The sequence below is a fragment of the Sander vitreus genome, chromosome 7 (genome assembly GCF_031162955.1).
Source record: "Sander vitreus isolate 19-12246 chromosome 7, sanVit1, whole genome shotgun sequence".
Taxonomy (NCBI): Eukaryota; Metazoa; Chordata; class Actinopteri; order Perciformes; family Percidae; genus Sander; species Sander vitreus.
In genome coordinates this window covers 9,137,221-9,158,674 of record NC_135861.1, presented here as the reverse complement: position 1 = coordinate 9,158,674, position 21,454 = coordinate 9,137,221, and the positions used below count along the sequence as shown (strand labels likewise).

The 21,454-nt window shown below is 40.8% G+C and overlaps 1 protein-coding gene across 2 annotated transcripts in view; it reads left to right on the top strand.

The window, feature by feature from the left end:
- The window catches only part of spen (spen family transcriptional repressor), a 25,169-nt gene extending 3,715 nt beyond the window's left edge, over positions 1-21,454 (top strand). Inside the window, exons 3-15 of one of the 2 annotated variants that reach the window (XM_078254500.1) lie at positions 6,233-6,847; positions 10,110-10,267; positions 10,469-10,669; positions 10,747-10,898; positions 11,020-11,145; positions 11,293-11,406; positions 11,491-11,604; positions 11,716-11,816; positions 11,936-19,763; positions 19,912-20,256; positions 20,365-20,559; positions 20,684-20,842; positions 20,969-21,454. In XM_078254500.1, the coding sequence (XP_078110626.1) occupies positions 6,233-6,847; positions 10,110-10,267; positions 10,469-10,669; positions 10,747-10,898; positions 11,020-11,145; positions 11,293-11,406; positions 11,491-11,604; positions 11,716-11,816; positions 11,936-19,763; positions 19,912-20,256; positions 20,365-20,559; positions 20,684-20,842; positions 20,969-21,100 (10,240 nt within the window). In that variant the 3' untranslated portion in view covers positions 21,101-21,454. Of the gene's footprint in view, positions 1-6,232; positions 6,848-10,109; positions 10,268-10,468; positions 10,670-10,746; positions 10,899-11,019; positions 11,146-11,292; positions 11,407-11,490; positions 11,605-11,715; positions 11,817-11,935; positions 19,764-19,911; positions 20,257-20,364; positions 20,560-20,665; positions 20,843-20,968 lie in introns of both variants that reach the window. The other variant, XM_078254499.1, reaches the window with a different exon arrangement.

The following is a 21,454-nucleotide window of genomic DNA, read 5'->3' as shown; positions in this document are numbered from 1 at the left end:
AAAATTTCCCAGGATTATTGGAGATTGCTAGAGAGAGAGAGAGAGAGAGAGAGGAAAAAGAGAGAGTGGTCCAGCGGCCATCCCTGGGATTCCCCTAATCTGGAGTTACACGCCCTGCTCGTTGGATTAATGTCACCAATTTTTCCTCATGTAACAAAACAACCAAGAGCATACATTAGATGTATAAGACACTATTGTTTGGATTAGTCTAATTTGGTTTTCAATTATCGTGCACACCTTCACTTCTCTCGTGGGCGGAGTCATTTGGATAACCTACACAGGATATGTATTCCTCTCTGTTGGATTAACACTGGCCAAACACCTTGAGGATATGCTATCATGCTAAAGGTATGGGTTGATTTCTTGGTTCATTTTTGTTTTTTTAATTTTTTTTATTTGGGATTATATCTAAAATCAGGGCATTACAATTTGAGTGCTGGGAGACCTCTACTGGTGATCCAACTCAGTAGAGACGACAAAAACAAGTGAGCAAATGACTTTTTTTTCCTGTCTTATTTTTGTGGAGATTATTTTTTTTAACTTTGTAACGACTGAATGTCTAGCCGATTTAATGAGGACCAACATGGACTATGTTTGGATCGTACAATTAAAAGGAGAATGCTGGAAATTGAGACTGGAAAGTTGCTGTTGGAGATAACATACCTCATGTCTGTGGATTACCTGCTCCTTTCCTGAATGTGGAACTATAATTTAACCTTGGATACAATCACATGCAGAATTGGAGAACAATGTTGCACCCTGACACTGCATTTCCCATTGACTCAGCTTCCGTTTGGACTGCATGCAGGCTCTTCTTCTTGTAAAGGAGATTGACAACAGACATGAACATCCATGAGCTTCAAAACTGTTACTAATGTTCTTCACCCTGGGAATGAATACAACGCTACTACGAACAAAAATCTGGATTACCATTAAGAGACATGTTCTTTATTCTTAATTTGTCATGACCAAATTTCCCTCCCTCTGCCAAAGGAATTTGACTACTTTTACTGCTGTGCACAGTGTGACCAACATGGAATGTGCAGGACTTCACAAATTGAAGATGCAAGACTTAATTTTTCCATCATTGCTGTTGTGAAATCAGTGGTGCACTACTTACGGAAGAGGGTCTCCTGGATATCGTATATTTATTTTACTGGACTCAAGTGCAACACAGATTCCCCCCCCCCCCCCACGTTTGGATGGATATATGGACTCATTGACATTTTCTAGCATGCAAAACATCCTACCCTGGATCTGTACAAGGCCAAGTTTGTTTTCATCATTTTAATTAAAACGCTCATTAAAGTACATGTGGTTCCCTGCCCTGAAGATGAGGATTACATTTTCAAATTTTTCCCTCTCCACTCAACATTTTTGCCCATTTTTTCTGCTCACAAAGTTCTATCTCCCTAGATTGTATTTGGAATTATAGGTCAAGTTACCACTCTCTCAAAAGGTTGGTATGTCCTGCCCTGTGTATTATAGCTGTCCTCTCTAACCCGCTAGTTTGAACCCCTGTCTCTCTCCATTTCCCCCACTAACCGAAGTAGCTGGTACATAGACTGCTATTATTGCCTGTGTCTATATGCACAAATCTGTATTTTATCCTGTATTGTTTTCCTTTTCTCTTCCTCTCACCTGCCTCCCCCCCCAGCTCCTGCCCCCCCCCCATTCACCTTATGATGAATAGATCCATATTTCAGCTGTTATTTATGGCTAGTGATCAAAGTAAAATTCCCTTTTTAATTTACTCACTGTCTTAATACAACTTAGACTGTGCTGTGGAATCTTATAAAGATTCAAAGGATTTGGAGACTCAAATATCTGTCACATACTCATATTTATAATATGTGCAGTGAAAAGTGGGGCCGGCAAAGTACAAATATGATAGAATAGGAATACAAAAATAAATAAGGATTAGATCAAATAATAAAGGGATACAATTTTTAAGATAACAATTAGAAATATATTCATGCAATGTGTCCTAATGTCTCTTAAAAAAACAGTGAGACAGAATGAAATTAATTAAATTTTACATATTTGAATGGATTTTTATGTCCGTATCTTTTATTGTGAATGATCAGTTGATTAATATTTAACAGAAAATTAACAAGAAATTTGAATTTAATGACTAAAGCCGTATCAAGCAGAAATACCAAACATTTGCTGGATTTTCTACTTTTCTCTGTTTATCATTTTAAATATCTTTTTAGGTTTGGACTGTTGGTTGGATTACACAAAATTTTAAATGTCACCTTTAGCCTCTGGGGAAAAAATTGGCGAATACACACATTTTATATACTAAATGATTGATCGATTAATTAAAAATAAGAATGAGAATATTCATCAATAATTAAAATAACCATTAGTTTCAGCCCCAGTATCTTTTGTTCTTGCCTTGCAGCTGCAGTTTTAAATGTCCTCAGCTTCCTTTTTATGGCAGAAGAGTATAATATGAATACTGAATAACCTGTGACAGGGTGCAGATTCAAAATTTGATTCTTAAACTCCTGAGAAATATAACGCATTTAAGATTATTCTTTCGGCATTTTGACTCTTATTAGAGTTGACCATAGTCATTGTCAGGCAGTATGCAGATAGAGAGATTACATCCCTCCAAAGTCCCTGACTGGATTTAAACGTCTCCATGTAGGGTTGGCTGAAAAAAAACATAATTGCTGCGAGATGGTAGAAATTTCCCAACGGTCACAGATTTTTCTCTTCCATTTATTTTGTGGTATCTATGCCTTTTTAATTTCTGATTATATTGGACTGTTGTAGGCAATGCTGCAAATCAATAAGCAGGACTGATTCATGGCAGTGCTGGCTTTACAGGACCGTTGCTTCAGTTTGATGGATTACCTTAATTTGTATTTAGTCAGTGGATTAACCAAAAATAGACATTCCAGTTTGGTTATTTTATTTATAAACTGATTTTCAATTGAGTTTTCAGAAGTATACTATATCACAATATATATCAGTATTATTATATAAAATGACAGTGACAGAAGCCCACCCCCAAGCTCCGTGGTTTTTGCTTTATCCTGCAAGGACCACAGTGTGCTCCACAGCTGCACAGTTTAACTGTTAGTTTGCACAGCAGAAGAATATTTAACAATAAAGTAATTATATAAAAAAACGAAATTCTGAATTAAATTGATATGCATCTGTTGCTCCCACATGACTGAGCCTCCACATAAGACACCTTTTTAGCATGCTGCTGAAATGCATCCTTATAATTATGGTGTTCACGTAATCCCAAAACAGTTGATGTGTTTAGCATGCACCAGAGCAGACTAAAATTCAAACACATGGAGATTCTGCCAAAAAAGTGAACTGCATTATTTTTAAGCTCCATGAATAATGTAGAACCTGTTTTGTGTAAAGTGAAATTGAAGGCTATCTATTGAGCAGTGAGCCTGCGCCACCAAATTAGCATTTTCGAGAGCATCTAGGGGTCAAGGTAATCCATCAATTTCACAGCAGACATTGTTATACCATAGATGTTATTCATGAATCCAGCACACAGATGATTAAATCAAATAAGCTGGAACAGAATTTGCCCCTGACCCGCTGTACTTTATGTATAGTGCAGTGAAATACAGACAAAGTGCTAGTCTCCTAAACCAATTTATCCTCAACATCTAGGAGACTGTGTGCATCCCATGCAGTCTTTTGTTCTTGTGCTCCATGGCAAAAGCCTTTGTTGGAAAGACTTAATGAAAGACTTCCCTTTCTGAGCGTATAAATGGATGTTAATAGTGTCTGTAGGTTACATTTATGTCAAATGTTTTACACAGATGAATATTTCCAGATTGGCCACATCACGTAAGTTAGTATAAAATAATTGCACAGTGACTCACCCTGCACACCCTTAAATCCAATCAGTAATTGTCTTTTGTTGTAGACTTATTTTTTCGCTGTGTTAAAAAAACCCTAAGTGACATATCCTTGAAAAGGATAAAATACAAATATTTGTTGGGGAGAAAGGGTAAAAGGGTTTATTATTTGGTACAAAGGGTTAAGCTTAGGGGATGAATGCAGTCTTATCAAAGTCCTCAAGTATGACATGTGAATATGAGAAACGCATTCTTTGTCAGTTGTAAAGGTCAGGTTGGGCGTTTTTAAGAAACTCATCTTATGGATCATTTACCAAAATGCCTTTTAGGACATCACAGGGCGTCAGCGATGCAGAGGAAGACGTATATTCAATACATCTTCAGAGAAATAGCAGCAGCCTCCTGTTAGCACCTTGGTTGACCCTCAGACTAATGTGAGGACCCGTTTCCCTATTAACTGGTATACAATTTCCTACATCATCCAAAACAAACGCTACACTGCACATCTTGTGCACGTTGAAGCACAAGAGAGTTGGAAAATGATAAAACTAAAACATAACAAAAAGCCTACAAAATGCGTTGATTAAGGAAGTAATTACAAATGTTTGCTTGAGTTTCAAAACAAAAAACGTGCACTCATTTTCACTCTTAAGAAAACACTAACCAAAGGCTGCTGCCTACTTCTGTTTAATGAGATAAACCGTTTCAGAAGTTTCTCCATGTTGCAAATATCTTGGATTTGTACTTAACGTTCTTTGTTGGCATAGACAGTTTAGCAGCATGCAACCTAGCAAGCAAAAATTTGCATAGAAACAACTTTACACAGATGTACTATGTACTGTGATAAACTTAATTTCACCCTCAAAGGAGACAGAGAATATCATTTTGTTAAGTTCTAGATATGTGATACTTTCTTTCTTAGAAATTGGCTGGAAAAATTGGGAATGGGAGGAGGAGGTAGTGAGGGTCTTAATAGGCTGCCCCAACTCAAACCAAGGAAGTTGGAGTTATATGATATGGACATTAAATAACTACTGTACAACAAAATGCTGTGCACATGGTTGGGTTTATCGACCATATGAACATCATTTCTGGTTTGAACGCTACCTTTAGTTTTTCCACATAGCTTTAATTTCATTAGTATTTATTTTCACATTAGCAAAGGTGTTTTACCATTTCGACAGTTGAGGTTTGTTTTCCATTAAAATCTGGCACCACCTTGAGTCTTAATCATTTTTCCATTCTCTTGTTTGAACTGGACAAAGAATAAAACGTATCCTTTTATTTAAAGAACCAGTACAATGAGGGTTTGTAAGTGTTGTTATATTAAACCATATTCCGCCCTGTGTTGGAACATCATGGCTAATTTGCTGATGTATAATGTGATCTGGATTCAAACAGTAGTAATTGCTGTCCTGTCCCGCTCATTACGGGGAGTTGGGTAATATGACTGCTGTAATGACACAGCACTCGCATTACTAAATTAAATTCTGATTGCTTTATTCAGAACGAGGATGTTCGGGTCTGAGAAGAATGTCCTTATTAGCACTGTTTCTAGTGTGCATCGTCATTAAAGATGCTTTAAAGACCTTTTTTTCAGGAGAACAAGTGGTGTCAAATTGTATAACATTATAAACAAAAGGATTGTCATAAGTCACCTCCAAAAACCTTCAACAAAGCCTCTCAGATAAATGATAAAACGCCTCTGTTAGTTACAAGACCAGAACGACTTGACAATCTATAAAGGCTCTCATGTAATTCCTTTTTTTTTTTTTTTTTTTAATAAGAAATCTTTGTGCAAGTCTGTTATATCCTACAATTATACTTAGAAATAAGCTGAAGATTTCTGTTCTATTAAACAATAAATTTATGTCTTTTGCTTAAAAGCCCTTTGTGGTTGTCCTGTGCTGATTGTATTGTTAATATAGTGTGTTGCATTTTACAGTAGGGTATACAAGTTATGTATCTCTGTGATGCTTAAACTGAAAAACCAATGAATGATAACACATCTGCATTCAAAGAATTTGTTTTAAACAAACGAGAAAGATGGGTACCTAACAGTAGTTAGGTAAGTTGTTGGTATGATGGCAGAAGGATCTGATACATTTCATCTCCAAGTCATAAACAGTTTAGAAATGCTTAGTTGTCTCAACCATTTTATCATTTAATCCCCTTGTAGTTCAGTCTGTAGGCTGAAAAATAATTCTCTTTAGATGCTTAAAAACTCCCCTTCTCCAAACACTTTAGTGTACTGTCTTCTTATGTGTCTAATTAAGAAAAATCCTCCAGAGACACCTAATCATTTTCATTGCCCAATGTTTGATGCTAGCAGTGTTTTTAAATGTCTTGAATGTAACCGTAATGTGTTGTTCTCTCTTCCTGTTTGTTAGAACGGCTGAAAGTCGGGATCGGGCATACGATCACAGTGCCTATGGACATCACGAGCGTCCTGGTAGCAGTTTTGAACGCCAGCGGCACTATGAAACAGACTATTATCGTGATGCAAGAGAGAGGACTCTAAGCACAGCTGGGAGCGGGTCTGGTACCTCCACTGGAAGTGGTACAACTGTATCGTCAGGAGTCAGTGGAACTATCGTTAGCGCTGTTGCTGGCAACACGGGAACAGTTGGATCAGCAGGGGCCACGACAGGTGGAAGCGCAGGATCTACTTCCAGCGGTGTCGGCTTCTACCGCTCCCACAGCAGGAGCCCTTGTCGCTTTGAGACGCCAGAGCCTCGCTATGAGTCTCGTGCCAGGGAACCCTTTACTTTGGCCAGTGTGGTTCACAGGGACCTTTACAGGGAGGACAGGGGTCGGCGCGGGGAGCGGTCATACCGCAGTAGTCGTAGCCGGTCTCCACACTCAACACATTCGCGAAATCCCTCTCCTCAGAGACTGGCAAGTCAGGCTACCCGCCCTCCACGCTCCCACAGTGGGTCAGGCTCTCACAGTCGGTCCTCCAGTTCAGACTCAGTCAGCAGTACCAGCAGCAGTACGAGTGGCAGGTGAGTGAAGCTCTCAAGATTTCTACCCTGTGGCATCGCTGTTGTTTACCTTTGTGCATCCCAGGCTTAAACAAGTGCCGGATGTAGCCGGGTTGGCTCAGTGGGTGGGGCAGGCGCACATATACTGAGAGGTTTATGCTTTGACGCAGAGACGCTTGAAATGATTGTAAGCATTTATTTCACAGAATTAAGTTAAGTTAGTTAGCTTAAGTTAATTGGACAAATTCAAAAGATTAGATAAATAATGCCATCCATCTGTCGTTTTCTGCTGCTTGCCTGAGTCCAGGTCACAGTGGTAGCAGGATGGAGTTTTTGATAAGGCTAAAACAGAATTAATGTCTGACATTCCCAGGTATTATTCCAGTGTCTTTGCCTTTTTATACTGTAATACAATATATTGATATTGCCATTGTATATTATTTAAAACAACTTTCTGAGATTATTTTAATTCAACTTTCATAGTTTTTCTCAGATTTGCCAAAAATGTGTTCATGTGGACCACTCAAGATTTTGCAAAGCAGGAAAATCATGTAGACAATGTCACTGGTATAAATTTTTTACCACTCAGCAAAACCTACAAAGGAACAGACCATCTAAGTGTGGCTGAATAAACGTGTCTACTTTTCCCGAATGTGGACCTTGATTTCTATATGGGGGAATGAATTGAGTTTTCACAAAATGTGCCTGTAATCTGTGTATAATATCTTTTTAAACCAAATGCAATTTCCCCCAAAATAGCCTATATTTGTATTAGTTCTACTGAATTCTGCAACAGTTTTTAGTCAAAACACCAGTTTTGCCAACAAGCAAAGACTTTTTTTTGTATTTAATTTCTATGATTCCTATCAAGAATACTTTGTTGCTCAACATTCCATAATGCAGAAGCTGTGGTTTATAACATTAACCGTTTCAAGACATATCTCCTAATACTGTGCCATCATGTCTGTTTCGTCAGCAGATTTCATACAAGTATCTGCATGTTAGAAAAAATATTGTAAAGGCTCACCATGACAGGGAATATTACTGTATAGCACCTCATCTTGATTCCCCTCACCAGAATTGAAAGCTGTTTCTATCTATATATGGGCAATGGCGCCACCTTAAAAGACTTCACTTTAAAGGTCAATTATATGGGTTTTTAGCAGCACTATAATTTCTAATTCAATAGCATAACATAGGTTGTAAATGTGCAAGCACTTTAAAGCAGTGTTCTGTGTGCAAGTTTCTACGTTGCCCATTTTTGTATGATCATTAGTGAATTTTTCAAATGACAAATCGGTTTTTACAAGGTTGTTGGCCAAGTAGTTAATTGCTGTTAGGAGTCAAAGCCTGGAAAATGACCTTTGCTGCATGTAACTGCTGCAATGACACACTTTTTGGGTTGTTAAGATTTTATCTAAATTGGTTTATTATCGCTGTTCAAACTTTGGATTAAGTCAAGGTCCAGATTGCCATCGTCACAAACAGCGGATGTCAGTTCTATGTGGATGTTAGTTTCTTTGCTAATTTAGCTGGTTTTGTGCACTACATTTGTTGTAATGATATTTGCATCCAGGTTCTTGTAAATGTATTGCTTTTTATTAGTTGATTTTGGGGTTAGTGTTGAGTAGTAATTGTGCAAGGAATGCACAAATAAGAAAAGGTTGGAATAATCAAATGCAAGTGAGGTCTGCATTTTTAAAAACTGTCCATGGGATTTACTCCACTATATACATTCCCCTCGTCCCTCTCCATTTGTTTATTTTTTGGATAACCGCATCACCTTTGGACACAGCAGAGTCCACAGCTCTGTACGACATGTAGCGACACATGTGGTTTGACGAGGTAGTGCTATGGGGGGAATTTCAAGAGACGGCTGGTATATTTTTCTCACTGCCTACCTTTGTGTATGTGTAATGGCTCCCCCCCCTCCGTGAGATCCAGTTGGAACTGGAAATTTCTGGCCAGTGCTGGCTGCCTGCCCACTCCCACAGGCCATGCTCCGTCAGCAGCACTTCCGGGAGAGTCTGAGCACAGGAGGAGAAAGTGAGAAGGAAATAAACAGCAGAGGGCCTAGAAAGCTGAGACAGTCATTGGAATTGTTTGAGAAAAAAGGTGCATCAGGTAGCCATGAATTTGCTACTGACATGCAAATCCATCTTCTTATATTGATTACCAGATGTGCTGTACACATTGGGGAGAAAGAGGGTGTTTTTCTCCTCTTCAGCTGAGAGACATCGTGGTTTTTAAACCGTAGAAAGACCCATTCTCAAACATCTTTTATGCAAATGCATCACTATATATATTGTGTATATAAAGCATAATATTACCTGTTCAATACAATATGCAATCAAATCCTCCTTTCTTGCCCTGCTGATTGGACAGAGCAAACACATTTTGTCACCTTTTTTCAGTCAGCGTTTACAAAAATCACATTTTAGCTGCTGTTCTTAACATTTGAATACAGCATTTGGCTTTTATCCAATCTATGAATTTTTTTCTCATTTCTCTTATACTTGGTGTTTCACTGCAAAATGATAAATCTGTATACAGTATACATATTCATAGCAATTTATGATTTCATTGAGGTAAAAATAACAATAGGGGTTTAAGAAAAAATCAATACACTTGAGTATCGCGATATTTTATTTTGCAATACTGTATTGATTTTCAAAAAGGCAATATTGGGGGAAAAAAAAATATATATATATATATTCATTCATTCATTCATTCATGTAAGACAGTGGTTTATGTTGTGTTTAAGCCCCCTACTGCTAGATGGCTATGCTGAGACACACCACTAGTGTCATTGCCTAACAGTGCCTAGCAGTGCCTGACTTTTTGCTAGAAGCTAACAATGTAGCTATGGCTGAACTTTGGCCTACTTTAGCATATAACAATTTGCTCAATAAGAACCTGTGAACCACAATCCCAAACTGGTAGTTTGATTTTCTGTGTACTGAATTGTTTACCTAAAGTAAACTTCTTTGACTTTTATGAACATCATGTCTTTTTTTTAATACTTAAAAAAAAATCCCAATATATCGCCTTACGCACAGTATCAAAATATATTGAATCGTGACCCATGTATCGTATCGCCAGATTCTTGCCAATACACAGCCCTAACAATAACTAGATTCTTACTTTTTTTTGGGTAGGTAAACGCAACAACCAGTGACCGCAACAGAAAATAACCACCTTTTGATCGTACATTGATAATGATAGTTTCAGATTGTGAAGCTTGCAACAACATATAAGTCCATGTTCCTTTTTTTTGCTACAGTGATTCTAGCAGTAGTTCAAGTGATGACTCCCCAGCACGTTCAGTGCAATCTGCTGCTGTTCCTGCACCCTCAGCACTTCCTTTATCCTCCCTTGACAAGGATGAACCACGTAAAAGCTTTGGCATCAAGGTCCAAAATCTTCCTGTGCGCTCTACAGGTTAGTTAAAAGGGGTTCATGCGGTTTGCAAGCACAACAAGCTTTTTTGCACAAATAGTAGTGCATTTTATTTCTGTACATCCCTCAAATATTGCCACATTTTAATAAAAAAATGATTACCAATAGTTTAATAATTTAATAATAACTTGTTACTTTTTCAGTATACAAAAATTAATAAAATATTTGATCTGTTTACTACAGATACGAGCCTGAAGGATGGTTTGTTCCATGAATTTAAGAAACATGGGAAGGTCACATCTGTACAAATCCATGGAGCTTCAGAGGAGCGCTACGGGCTTGTATTTTTTCGCCAGCAAGAGGACCAAGAGAAAGCACTTGGAGCATCAAAGGGAAAGCTTTTTTTCGGCATGCAAATCGAAGTCACAGCCTGGAATGGCCCCGGTAAGTTCTGATCATTGACTATATTGCAGCACAAACATAAAACAACAAAACACACAAGGTTACAATAAGCACGTCAGAGACAGAAAGTGAGAACGAATTTCGGCCCTTGGATGAGAGGATAGACGAGTTTCATCCAAAGGCCACACGGACATTATTCATTGGAAACCTGGAGAAGACCACCACTTACCATGACCTGCTTAACATCTTTCAACGCTTTGGAGAAATAGTGGTAGGTCAATGCTGTGAAGTGGTTTAGGAATCGGGCCATATATGCAATAGTTACCATGCTGCACAGTTTGAAATGATCACACTTACTGACAGCATATTTCTGTTTTCATTATTCTGCAAAGGATATTGACATTAAGAAGGTGAATGGAGCCCCTCAGTATGCCTTTCTACAATACTGCGACATCGCCAGTGTCTGTAAGGCCATAAAGAAGATGGATGGGGAGTACCTTGGTAACAATAGACTCAAGGTGAGAATTATCACCTTAATTTAAAATCATGGCTTTACTACCACATTTTTGTCTTTAACAACCATAAGTATTATTTATGAGCATGGTTTGTATAAACTGTTCTGTAAATTAACATCTATTTGACATTTTTTCCTTCTTCTTTTTCAGCTGGGCTTTGGAAAGAGTATGCCAACGACGTGTGTTTGGTTGGATGGATTGGCGTCAAACACAACTGAGCAGTTTCTTACTCGTCATTTCTGCCGCTATGGACATGTTGTCAAGGTAAGTCTGTTTATTTTCCCCCTCACAGTTACCCATTGTTTACTTTCTGGCACCTTGGGACTCTATTTTCTCTGTCTTTCACAGGTTGTATTTGACAGAATGAAAGGAATGGCCCTTATTCTGTATAACAACATTGAATATGCACAAGCCGCTGTCAAAGACACAAAGGGGTGGAAGATAGGGGGCAGTAAAATCAAGGTAACTGAAACAAAGCTTTGCTTGAAAATGTAAATGGAATCTGTAATTTTTTAGTGTTCTTAATGCCTGACATGCTGTAAAAAATGCAACTTACCCTTCTTTTTTCTTCAGGTGGATTTTGCCAATCAGGAAAGTCAGATGGCTTTCTATCGTTCAATGCAGGCATCTGGCCAGGATATTCGAGACTTTTATGACATTCTCTCTGAAAGAAGGTTTGTGTAGTTTCCTTAAGGGATAATATGTTTGCCTCCTATACTGTCTAATGTTAAACCTAACATTATTGATGCCGAAGTATGATGAAAAATTATTTGGGGTTTTTATTTCTTGGCAGGGATGATCGACGAACTCAATACGAATTTCAAGCAGAAAGACAATATTATGAAAATGTACGAACACCAGGAACATATACTGAAGATCCACGTCGCAAATACCCTGCCAGAAGTCGGGAGTTTTACACTGAATGGGACCCATATCAGGGAGATTACTATGATCCACAATACTTTGAAGACCCCCGGGAATTTCGAGAATACAGAGCTGATCCTTATGAGCAGGACATTCGCAAATACAGCTATTTGCAACGGGAACGTGAAAGAGAGAGGGAGCGCTTTGAAACAGATCGTGGACGAGATCATGGGAGGAGGACCATTGAGCGTAGCCAAAGTCCATCTCACATTGCCTCTCGTCATCCTGCCAGCCCTACTGCATCTCCTTCACTCTCCGAGAGGATACAGAGTGATTCAGATCGGCGTATTTGTTGCCAGTCTTCTGAAAGAAGTGGTAGCTGCAGTTCAATCTCACCACCCAGATTCGAAAAACTTGAAAAAGCACGCACTGAAAGGTATAATAAAACTGACAAACTTGAGAAGGATCGAGTCTTTGAAGTTGAAAGGGGGAATTTGGTTGAAAAGGAGAAGCGGGCTGGGCGTAAAGATCGAGGGGAAAAGGAAAAAAGTGAGAAACAGAGGCTTAAAAAGCTAAAAGTTGCATCACCTATTATTATCCAAGCATGTGAGACGGAACCTGAACTTGATCAAGATGTAAGCCCTGAGTCCATCCTTCGAAGTAAAAACAGTAAAATTCCAAAGGAAGGCTTGAGCAAAGGAAGGTTAGACCTTATGCCTTGTGTTGTGCAATTGACACGTGTTAAAGAAAAAGAAGGAAAATTGATTGGTCAATCTGTCCAAGAAAAACAAATACCGAGGGGTGGGAGTGACAGTCCTAGATTGGTATCACCGTCAGCTGACCAGAGGAGTCCTCCATTCCGCTCAGAACCATCAAAAAGTGATATCTCTAAGCATGGAAAGGTGCCTAGAGACAAAAATATGCACAGTTTTGTGGAGGTTATTGACAAGGTTATTGACAAGGATGCTAAAATCAAATCCAAAAAACATGGAAAATCTGAAATGGGATTTGACAGTGGTATTTCTGTGGATATTGATCGATTGGCTGCAAGGAAAAGGCGTTTTGAAGACTCCGGGAAAACTGATCGACATAAGAGAACAAGTGAGGAGGATCTTGTTAGACCCGGACTTCATAAACTATGGAACAATGCTAAGGAGACCGATTTAGATAAGAACCTTTTGATAAAAGGAATGCATAAAAAGGAGCACCACAAGGATAAATGTGTCCGGATGGTTTCAGTTAGCAGTCCTAAAGATGGACGAGACTGTGAAAGCAACTCTGTAGGCTTTTCTCTGGAGCAGCAATCACGGCTAGGGGAGCTGCCGGAAGATTCTACAGATCAATTGGTCTCTCCCTACCTTAAAATGGATTTGGAGGGATCAAAAAGTGAAAACAGCTCCAGTCTCACAAAGATGTTAGATGATGGCAACATTGATTTGGATGAATTAAAAGAACAACAGAAACAAGTTTTGTCTGAAAACGAACAAGGAAAAGGGAAGTGCATTGACTCGGATGACGGAGATGAACACTTTGTGCACATTGACCAGAATAGTTGCGCAAAACAGAGTCTATGGCTCCGACCTAAGCTTGGTGATCCTGATAAGTTAGTCAAGTTTGAAAACCAAGCAAGTAATGAGACTCATGACTTTGATAAAGATTATATAATACATGATGTTCCGAAACCAATTCAGGATATGGCCAATGATGACTTCTCTTCCAGTAAACGAAAGAAATTAGAACATTTTGACTTTGAAATAGTCACTGCAAAAAGAGAGCGCAACTATCCAAGTTCCCAAAAGTTGAATGAAGACATTTATCAGAGTATAACCTCCTCAATAGGACATGGTCACTTTGCTGCAAATGAGGACGATGAAACTGCCCAGATTTCTGTGGCCGTTATAAACAAAGAAAGAAAATCTTCTCCAACAACAGATGAGAGATTTTCACACACAGAGTCATTGAAAAACAGTTTGGGCCTGACATCCACACATTTTCAGTCTTCTGACAGTGAGCTCCCAAAGCTTAAGACAACCTTGCTTAGCTGTGATGAGGAGTTAATGCAACGTTGGGAAAGACAGATTAAGTCTGATTCACTTAGAATGGAAATGACTTTCCCCAGTGATATTGCAAAATGTGAAACCATCCGTAAACACCTTGGCCAGGATTTGGAACCTGGAGAAGTGCAGTCTGATTCAGATGATGATGGAGATAGCAAACACATCTCTCCCAAGTCCAATAGTTCCTTGTCTTATATCCTCAGGGAACGTGACGAGAGGATGACAGACCTGAAGCTTTCAGGCTCATTGGAAAAGAATAAGTTTTATTCTTTTGCATTAGATAAAACTATAACTCCTGATACTAAAGCACTCCTTGAAAGAGCCAAGACACTGTATTCCTCCAGAGAAGATAATTGGTCCTTTCTCCCCTCACGCTTTCCAACCTCCCACAGCTGTTCAGATAAAGACAAAGTGACGCTAGCACCTCGACCTATTCCTTCTTGGTATAAGAAAAAGATTCGTACTGACTCTGTTGAAAAGCTGCATGATAAAAAAGAGGAACTTAAGCCACAGGACCAAGAGCGACAAGACCTGTTTGCCTCTCGCTTCCTGCACAGCTCAATCTTTGAACAGGATTCCCGGCGTTTGCAGCATCTTGAACGTAAAGACCAAGATTTAGAAACTGGAGTTGGCATGCCTTTTGCTAAGCCAGGTGCTACTGAGGCACAGCCTGAATCTGGAGTAAGTGACATGTCACAAGAGCCCATAGTGCTTTTCCATAGTCGGTTTTTGGAGCTTCAACAACAAAAGGACAAGGACCATCTTCCACCTGATACTGAGAATGATTCAATAGTGGTGGAGATTAAAAGAGATGAAGTGCAGCATTTTGATAATGTGCTGTCTGATAAGGAATCTGAGCCAGTACTGAAGGTTGATGACAAATCAACCAGCCCCCCCTTGTTAGTGTCACCATTTGTTCCTTCCCCGAAAGAAATGTCTTCATCAGAAAATAAAGAATTTTCAATTCCATCCTCAGATCAACCTGTGTCAGTTGTCAAAGAAGAAACCGTAGAGCCAGTTCTTGAGGTATCTCCATCTCATTCTTTCCCTATGGAAGACTTCAAACCAGTTGCTCCTAAGCTAACCATAACCACTCCTTTCGTCCTTTTGGGGCCAGAAAATGAAATGGAAACAAAAGAGTTAATTGAACCCGCAGCAAAAATTGGAGATAGTTTGGCAGTGGAACATAATCCTCTTGTGGAAGATAAGCCTCCCACTCCCGGTGCTTCCCTAAGTGGTTTTGAGAGAGAGACGGCAGAATTCACATACTCTGAATATCCAAAGATTGAAGAAAAATCTGAAATTAAGACTGAACCTAAAATAGAAAATCCGGAAACAAAACATTTTGAGGAATCTCAGAAACCTGAGACAGATAGTGAGGCATGTATGGCAGAGCTGGAGGCTGAAATAAAACCATTACCAAACCGCAGACAGCCCAAGAGTAAAAGGGCAAAATCACTGGCAGTATTACGTACTTCTCAACCTTCCCAAATTGTTACCACTGAGAAACCTGCAACACGAAAGAGTGAACGGATTGACAGAGAGAAACTCAAAAGGGCTTCATCTCCTCGGGCAGATGTACCAAAAGCATCAATTGAGTACAAAGCCACTTCCAAGTCACCAATTCATGCATCAGATTCTGAGCAAAACCTTGAGTCAAGTTTGATCCATGGCAGAACACGTCGCAGGAATGTAAGATCAGTCTATGCCACGCTACATGAAGACGACCAAGCTGGCAAAGAGGTGGTTGAATCATCACGCTCCATGCGCAAACGTGGTGCTGATAAAGAACCATTACAGCAAGATATTCCAATTCCATCCACCAACACAAGGCGAGGACGCCCACCTAAAAGAGGCGTCAAACGAGGTGAAGACGTATCACCAGTTAAGGGGGATCAGCAGAAAATGACTGAAGAAGACACAGAGGTCAAAGAGACCTCTACTACTGTAGAGGTTGTAAAATCCTCCGAGGGATGGCGTTCACCCCGCACACAGAAAGTGCAACAAACACAGTTGACTTCATCTGCTCCAGTTAACAAGAAAGGAGGTAGAATAGATAAACAGTCTGGGAGCACTACAGTACTAGCTGAACAAGCTGATCTGGCAAGTCATGATGAATCAGAATTTAATCCTAAAGCTGATTCTGAACTGTTTGTGAAGCTATCAGAAAAGGTGGAAAATGCAAGCTCACCAGTGCACAGAATGGAAAAAGACTTCAAAGATTCTGGTGGAAAGAAATCTACTATTGGGGATATTGAAAAGGTAGACACCAGCTCCTCTGAGAGGAGACAATTGCCTGAAAAGAGTGTTAAAATGAAAACACCTAGGCTGAAAAGAAATACCAAGCAGGTCACTGAAGATAAATCACACAGCTTAAAAAATCTTGAGATCCGTGTAAGCCTTGATGACGTAAAAGTTTTACTTCGTTCAGAGGACGATGAGCCAGAGTCATTTGAAGCTCCCACATTTACAAAAACCAAGACAACAGTAAAAGAGAATGCAGAAACAAAGATGATAGGTTTTCCAAAGGAATCAAAAGAACTTGATGCACAGGAACAGGAAGACAGCCTGTCAGAACCTGAACTTCCTGCTGATCCAGCGGCTCTCTTAGCACGGCAGATGGAACTAGAGCAGGCAGTTGAAAATATTGCCAAACTTACAGTTGAGCAACCTCCTCGGCCGTATAAGGAACCACCTTCCGAGCAGCCTACAATATTGCCTCCTGTCATAGTAGAGCAAGAAGCTGAGGTTGAGGAGGAAAAGCGAGCTAATCCTGCAAGCGAAACTGAACTTGCAGCTGCTATTGATTCCATTACAGCTGAAGAAACATGTGCAGATGCAGATGGTTTCACAGCTCCTCCTACTTACACTGCTCTTGTTCCTACCCCTGAATCCTTGACATCCCCCTCCTCCAATGAGATTATGGAACCTGAAACACACATGGTGATTAACAATATTCTTGCTGCAGACTCAGATGGTCCTCTGACACCCAGCCCAAAGGGGCAAATTGCAGAGTCTAAGGCAGCTGAGGATACCTCTCTACTTGAGACACCAAAGAAAACAGGCAGAGTTAGAGCCAAAACCCTGAAGAAATCGAGAAGTCGTAAAGGTGCAGCTACTAAGAAAGGGGATATTGCTGCAGAGGTTTCACAACCAGAGCCCTCCCCAGTCAAGTTACCAGAGTCCATCCCAGAAGACCCAGAAACCATCAATTCACAAGCAGTCACTGCTACAGCTGGTGCAACTGCAGCAGCTTCTGTGGTCACTGCTGTTGCAACTTGTAGGCGTGATCTTACAAGTGCTATAACTGTAGACACACCAAAAGAGGCAGAACAGCCTGAAGTTGAACAGCCTGTACCGAAAGAATCTGCCTTTTATTCAGGCCCAAGCAACATATCGAATAGTAAAAAGCATCCCCAGGCAGAAAAGCCATCTACCCCTACTCCTTCCCCTGCCCGTCCACAACCTATATCCCAGTTTGGCATACCCCTGCTGCGGCCTGCCAAAATGCCACTATCGCCTGACTGGCCTCCTAGAACTGAAGAAAGTAGAATTTATGTTGCTCCTTCATGCCACGTTACAGTGGTAACTCCTCCACCAGCATCAACTGCACTTGGAACCCCTTCAACAAATACCCCAATGCCTCCTGACACGAAGGCCTCGGATATTGACCCTAGTTCCAGTACCTTAAGAAAAATCCTGATGGAACCTAAATATGTGTCTGCATCAAACAGCAATTCTATACCTACTACTATGGTGACATCTACATTGTCAGATCCTTTGCGGATGTCAGAGAATGAAAATCCCTCTGTTACAGTGGGTTCAAGACAGTTACATCCCGAAGAGAGACCACCTTTACCCCCCCAGCTCATACAACACAAACCCTTCCCACTGACAGAGTCCCAACAGAACTGTGGAGAGAAGATCCAGCATACAGTTATTTCTCCTGCTACCTCAGTAATAAGTCGAATTCCAATGCCTTATGATACAGAGGAAACTCCCCGAATTTCCCTAAGCAACCGAAGCATTGGCCTGTCTATTCCAAAGCAAAAATTTAGATCAAACTCTAATGAGAATAACCGCTACCATGGCATGGATATAGTAGAAGATGGGTCTAGAGGGCGCTCTGTTGTTGAGACCACTCCCTACAGTACAGGCTCCAATCCTGGCCTAAGGGTCAATACATCAGAGGGCGTTGTTGTTTTGAGTTATTCGGGTCAGAAAACTGATGGACCTCACAGGATGAGAGCCAAAATTAGTCAAATTCCTCAAGCCAGTGCTGGTGATATAGAGTTTCAGCAATCGGTGTCCAAATCTTCGATAAAGCAAGACCCACTTATCACATCATCCCAGTCGCCTACCCCAAAACTAGCCCCAACCCCTACAGCTTATGGGCACACAGGGGTTCGCTTGACAAGCCAGTCTTATAACTCACAACCTGTCATTTCCAGTACAAAGAAGGAGAGTCTTGGATGTGACAAATCTGAAGCCCCGTATCACACCGCATCCCAGGGTGGCGTTGTAAAGATGTACCAACAGCCAGTTAGTTCTCCCCAAGTCTTGATGTACAACCAAGCTGTGATACAGCAACAGCATGCCAAGAGAGGACCGGGGTCTGAACCTCTGCCAAAAAAGATGGACATTGGCAAAGCTGTTCAGCAGTCTAACCTAAGCCCAGTCATGAGTCCACACCACCCATCGCTACCTGGAACCCGCATGAGCCCCAGCCCTAGCATCCCAACTGATCGGTCAGCTGTACACCTAAAGCAAGAACCCCAGTCCCCACGGACAGCTGTTCACTCCCCTTCACACTTTATCAAAGCCTGTCCTCCAAGCAGTTCTCCTAGAGGAACTTCTGTCGTTCTGGGTCATAGCATGCCAACAATGTCGACGTATCATTCTAGTATGCATCACCCACACTCAGAACAGTCCTCTGTCATAATTCAACCTCACAGTGTCACTCAGGCAATGGCTCACGAAGCCAGGATAAACACCCCACCAATGTCTGGGATAAACTATGGAAGGCGAGGTGATTCCCTGTCTTCATCACACCCAGGTCCTCCACAGCGCTCAAACACACCGCAGCCTAATGTCATCCGAGATTTGGTACTTCAGTGTCATTCTAGTCCCAATAGGTCAGTATCAGGTGGTGGTGGCAGCAGTGTTAGTGAAGAAGACCCCAGACACTTTAACCAAGCTCTTAGTAGATCTTCTGTGCCCCAGCTCCAATCTGATGTAATGATGATTCACAGTGATCACAGAGGGCTCCACCCAAGCATACGCATGGACCAGTACAGAGACATGCACCAGCGCATCCTCATGCACCAGCAACTGGGAGAACAGGCGGCTGTAGAAGCAAGACAGTCACGCACCTCAGAGATTGGAACGTCTCTAAGCAACATCTCTGGGCCTTCAAAGGGTCCTATAGTGGGAAAGAGCATTGACCTTTCTGCAAAAGAATCTCTCAAACCACCAGAAGGAAAGCTGATACATCCATCCTCCAACGAAAATAGAATCAGGGGAGTCCATGCATCTTCTCCTGTCCTGGTGTCATCTCACCCACATGGGGTTCAGCTGATGCATCCAGGAGGTGCGGGCTCCTTTCCAGTATATCGGGATATGCGAGGATTTCCTTCCCAGTTTACAGGACATCTTTCATCGGGACACAACCTGGCTAACCAAGGCATTACATCGTCACAGGTCACTTGATATGCTTTTGTTATTGACATTCTGCAAATATTTTAGCATTGTAATATGTATCATATATAATTGTATTTTATAGATCATATTTGTATACAAATACAAAATATGCATAACTATTAAGTGGGTTATGTCTTTTCTCAATCAGGTCCTGCCGGAGCCTGAGTTGAGTCACAGGGGTAAAATGTCTCAGTCACATGTGGGAGGAAGTGATTCCAACTCTGAGGGTTCCCATCTTCGCCATGCTACCTCTACAGATCTTTCACACATTTCCCGTATATCACGGGATACAGTCTCCCCCTCATACCAGTCTCCAATGGCGTCCCCTATGAGTCTTACTCATAAGCCAGATCTATCTCTACAGAAAGGCCCTCCAGCCTTCCTGTCAATACCTTCGCAAGCAGTACCCCCATCAAGTTCTCTGCATCCTAGGCCTGATGCTAAGCTGGAACATTCGGGACATCGTTCCGTTGATATGGTGCAACTTTTGACGGTAGGAAGACAGATCGACAAGTAATGTCATCATACATGGAATATGTTTTCAAGACAATACCAAAGAGGAAAATGTTTTTAAAAAACATGTTATGTTTTTGTTGTACAGAAATATCCTATTGTATGGCAAGGCCTGTTGGCACTGAAGAACGACCAGGCTGCTGTCCAGTTGCACTTTGTTTCTGGCAACACCATACTGGCCCAGCGCTCCCTGCCGCCCACAGAAGGAGGTCCTCTTCTCCGTATTGTCCAGAGGATGAGGCTCGAGGCTTCTCAGTTGGATAGTGTGGCACGCAGAATGACTGTAAGTACTTTCGTTTTTACTAAAGCAGGTTCTAAAGTTTGGATCAACAAGATTGATCAAATGGAGACTTAATTGTAAAGTCATGTATCATTCTTACATGAATTAGACTTATCATTCATGGCAGGTGAAGAATGACTACTGTTTGCTCCTGGCTCTACCCTGTGGTCGAGACCAAGAAGATGTCCTTGGTCAAACCCAAGCTTTGAAAAGTGGCTTCATCACCTATCTGCAAGCCAAACAGGCAGCTGGCATTATCAATGTGCCCAACCCTGGCTCTAATCAGGTCTGTGGTCATTTAAACTTTTTTTCTGTTCTACCTTTTCTTTTTTAATTGTTCCTGTGTTTTACAATGAAATATCATAAAATATAGTTCCGTCTCTCATTGTTACTTTAATCTTTTGATTCACAGCCAGCTTATGTGGTGCAGATTTTCCCGCCATGTGAGTTCTCGGAGAGCCACCTCTCGCGCCTGGCCCCAGACCTTCTCAACAGCATCTCCAGCATTTCCCCTCACCTCATGATTGTCATTGCTTCTGTTTAATTACCTCCATTTCTTTGCTGAACAAAGCCAACACCAGCCCTTTTGGACTTGTCCAGTTTTATAAACTGGAATTGCCTCATATTTTTATGAGTTTTGATTTTTTTTTTCCTTCACTTCACCAAGTCCTTAAGTCACTCAATGACATCGAATTCCAAAAACTATACCTTTTTACAGAGAGGAGCTGAATAGTCGAACGGGAATTTTTGATGATCATTTCAGATTTTTCATTTCATTTTTGCCATTTTTGGAGGTGTTGTGCATAGCCTTTTTTAATTCATAGCACCCATAACGCTATGGATTGAGACCTTCCTATGGGATATTTTTTACCTTCATAAAAGTGATAAAGTGATTGTG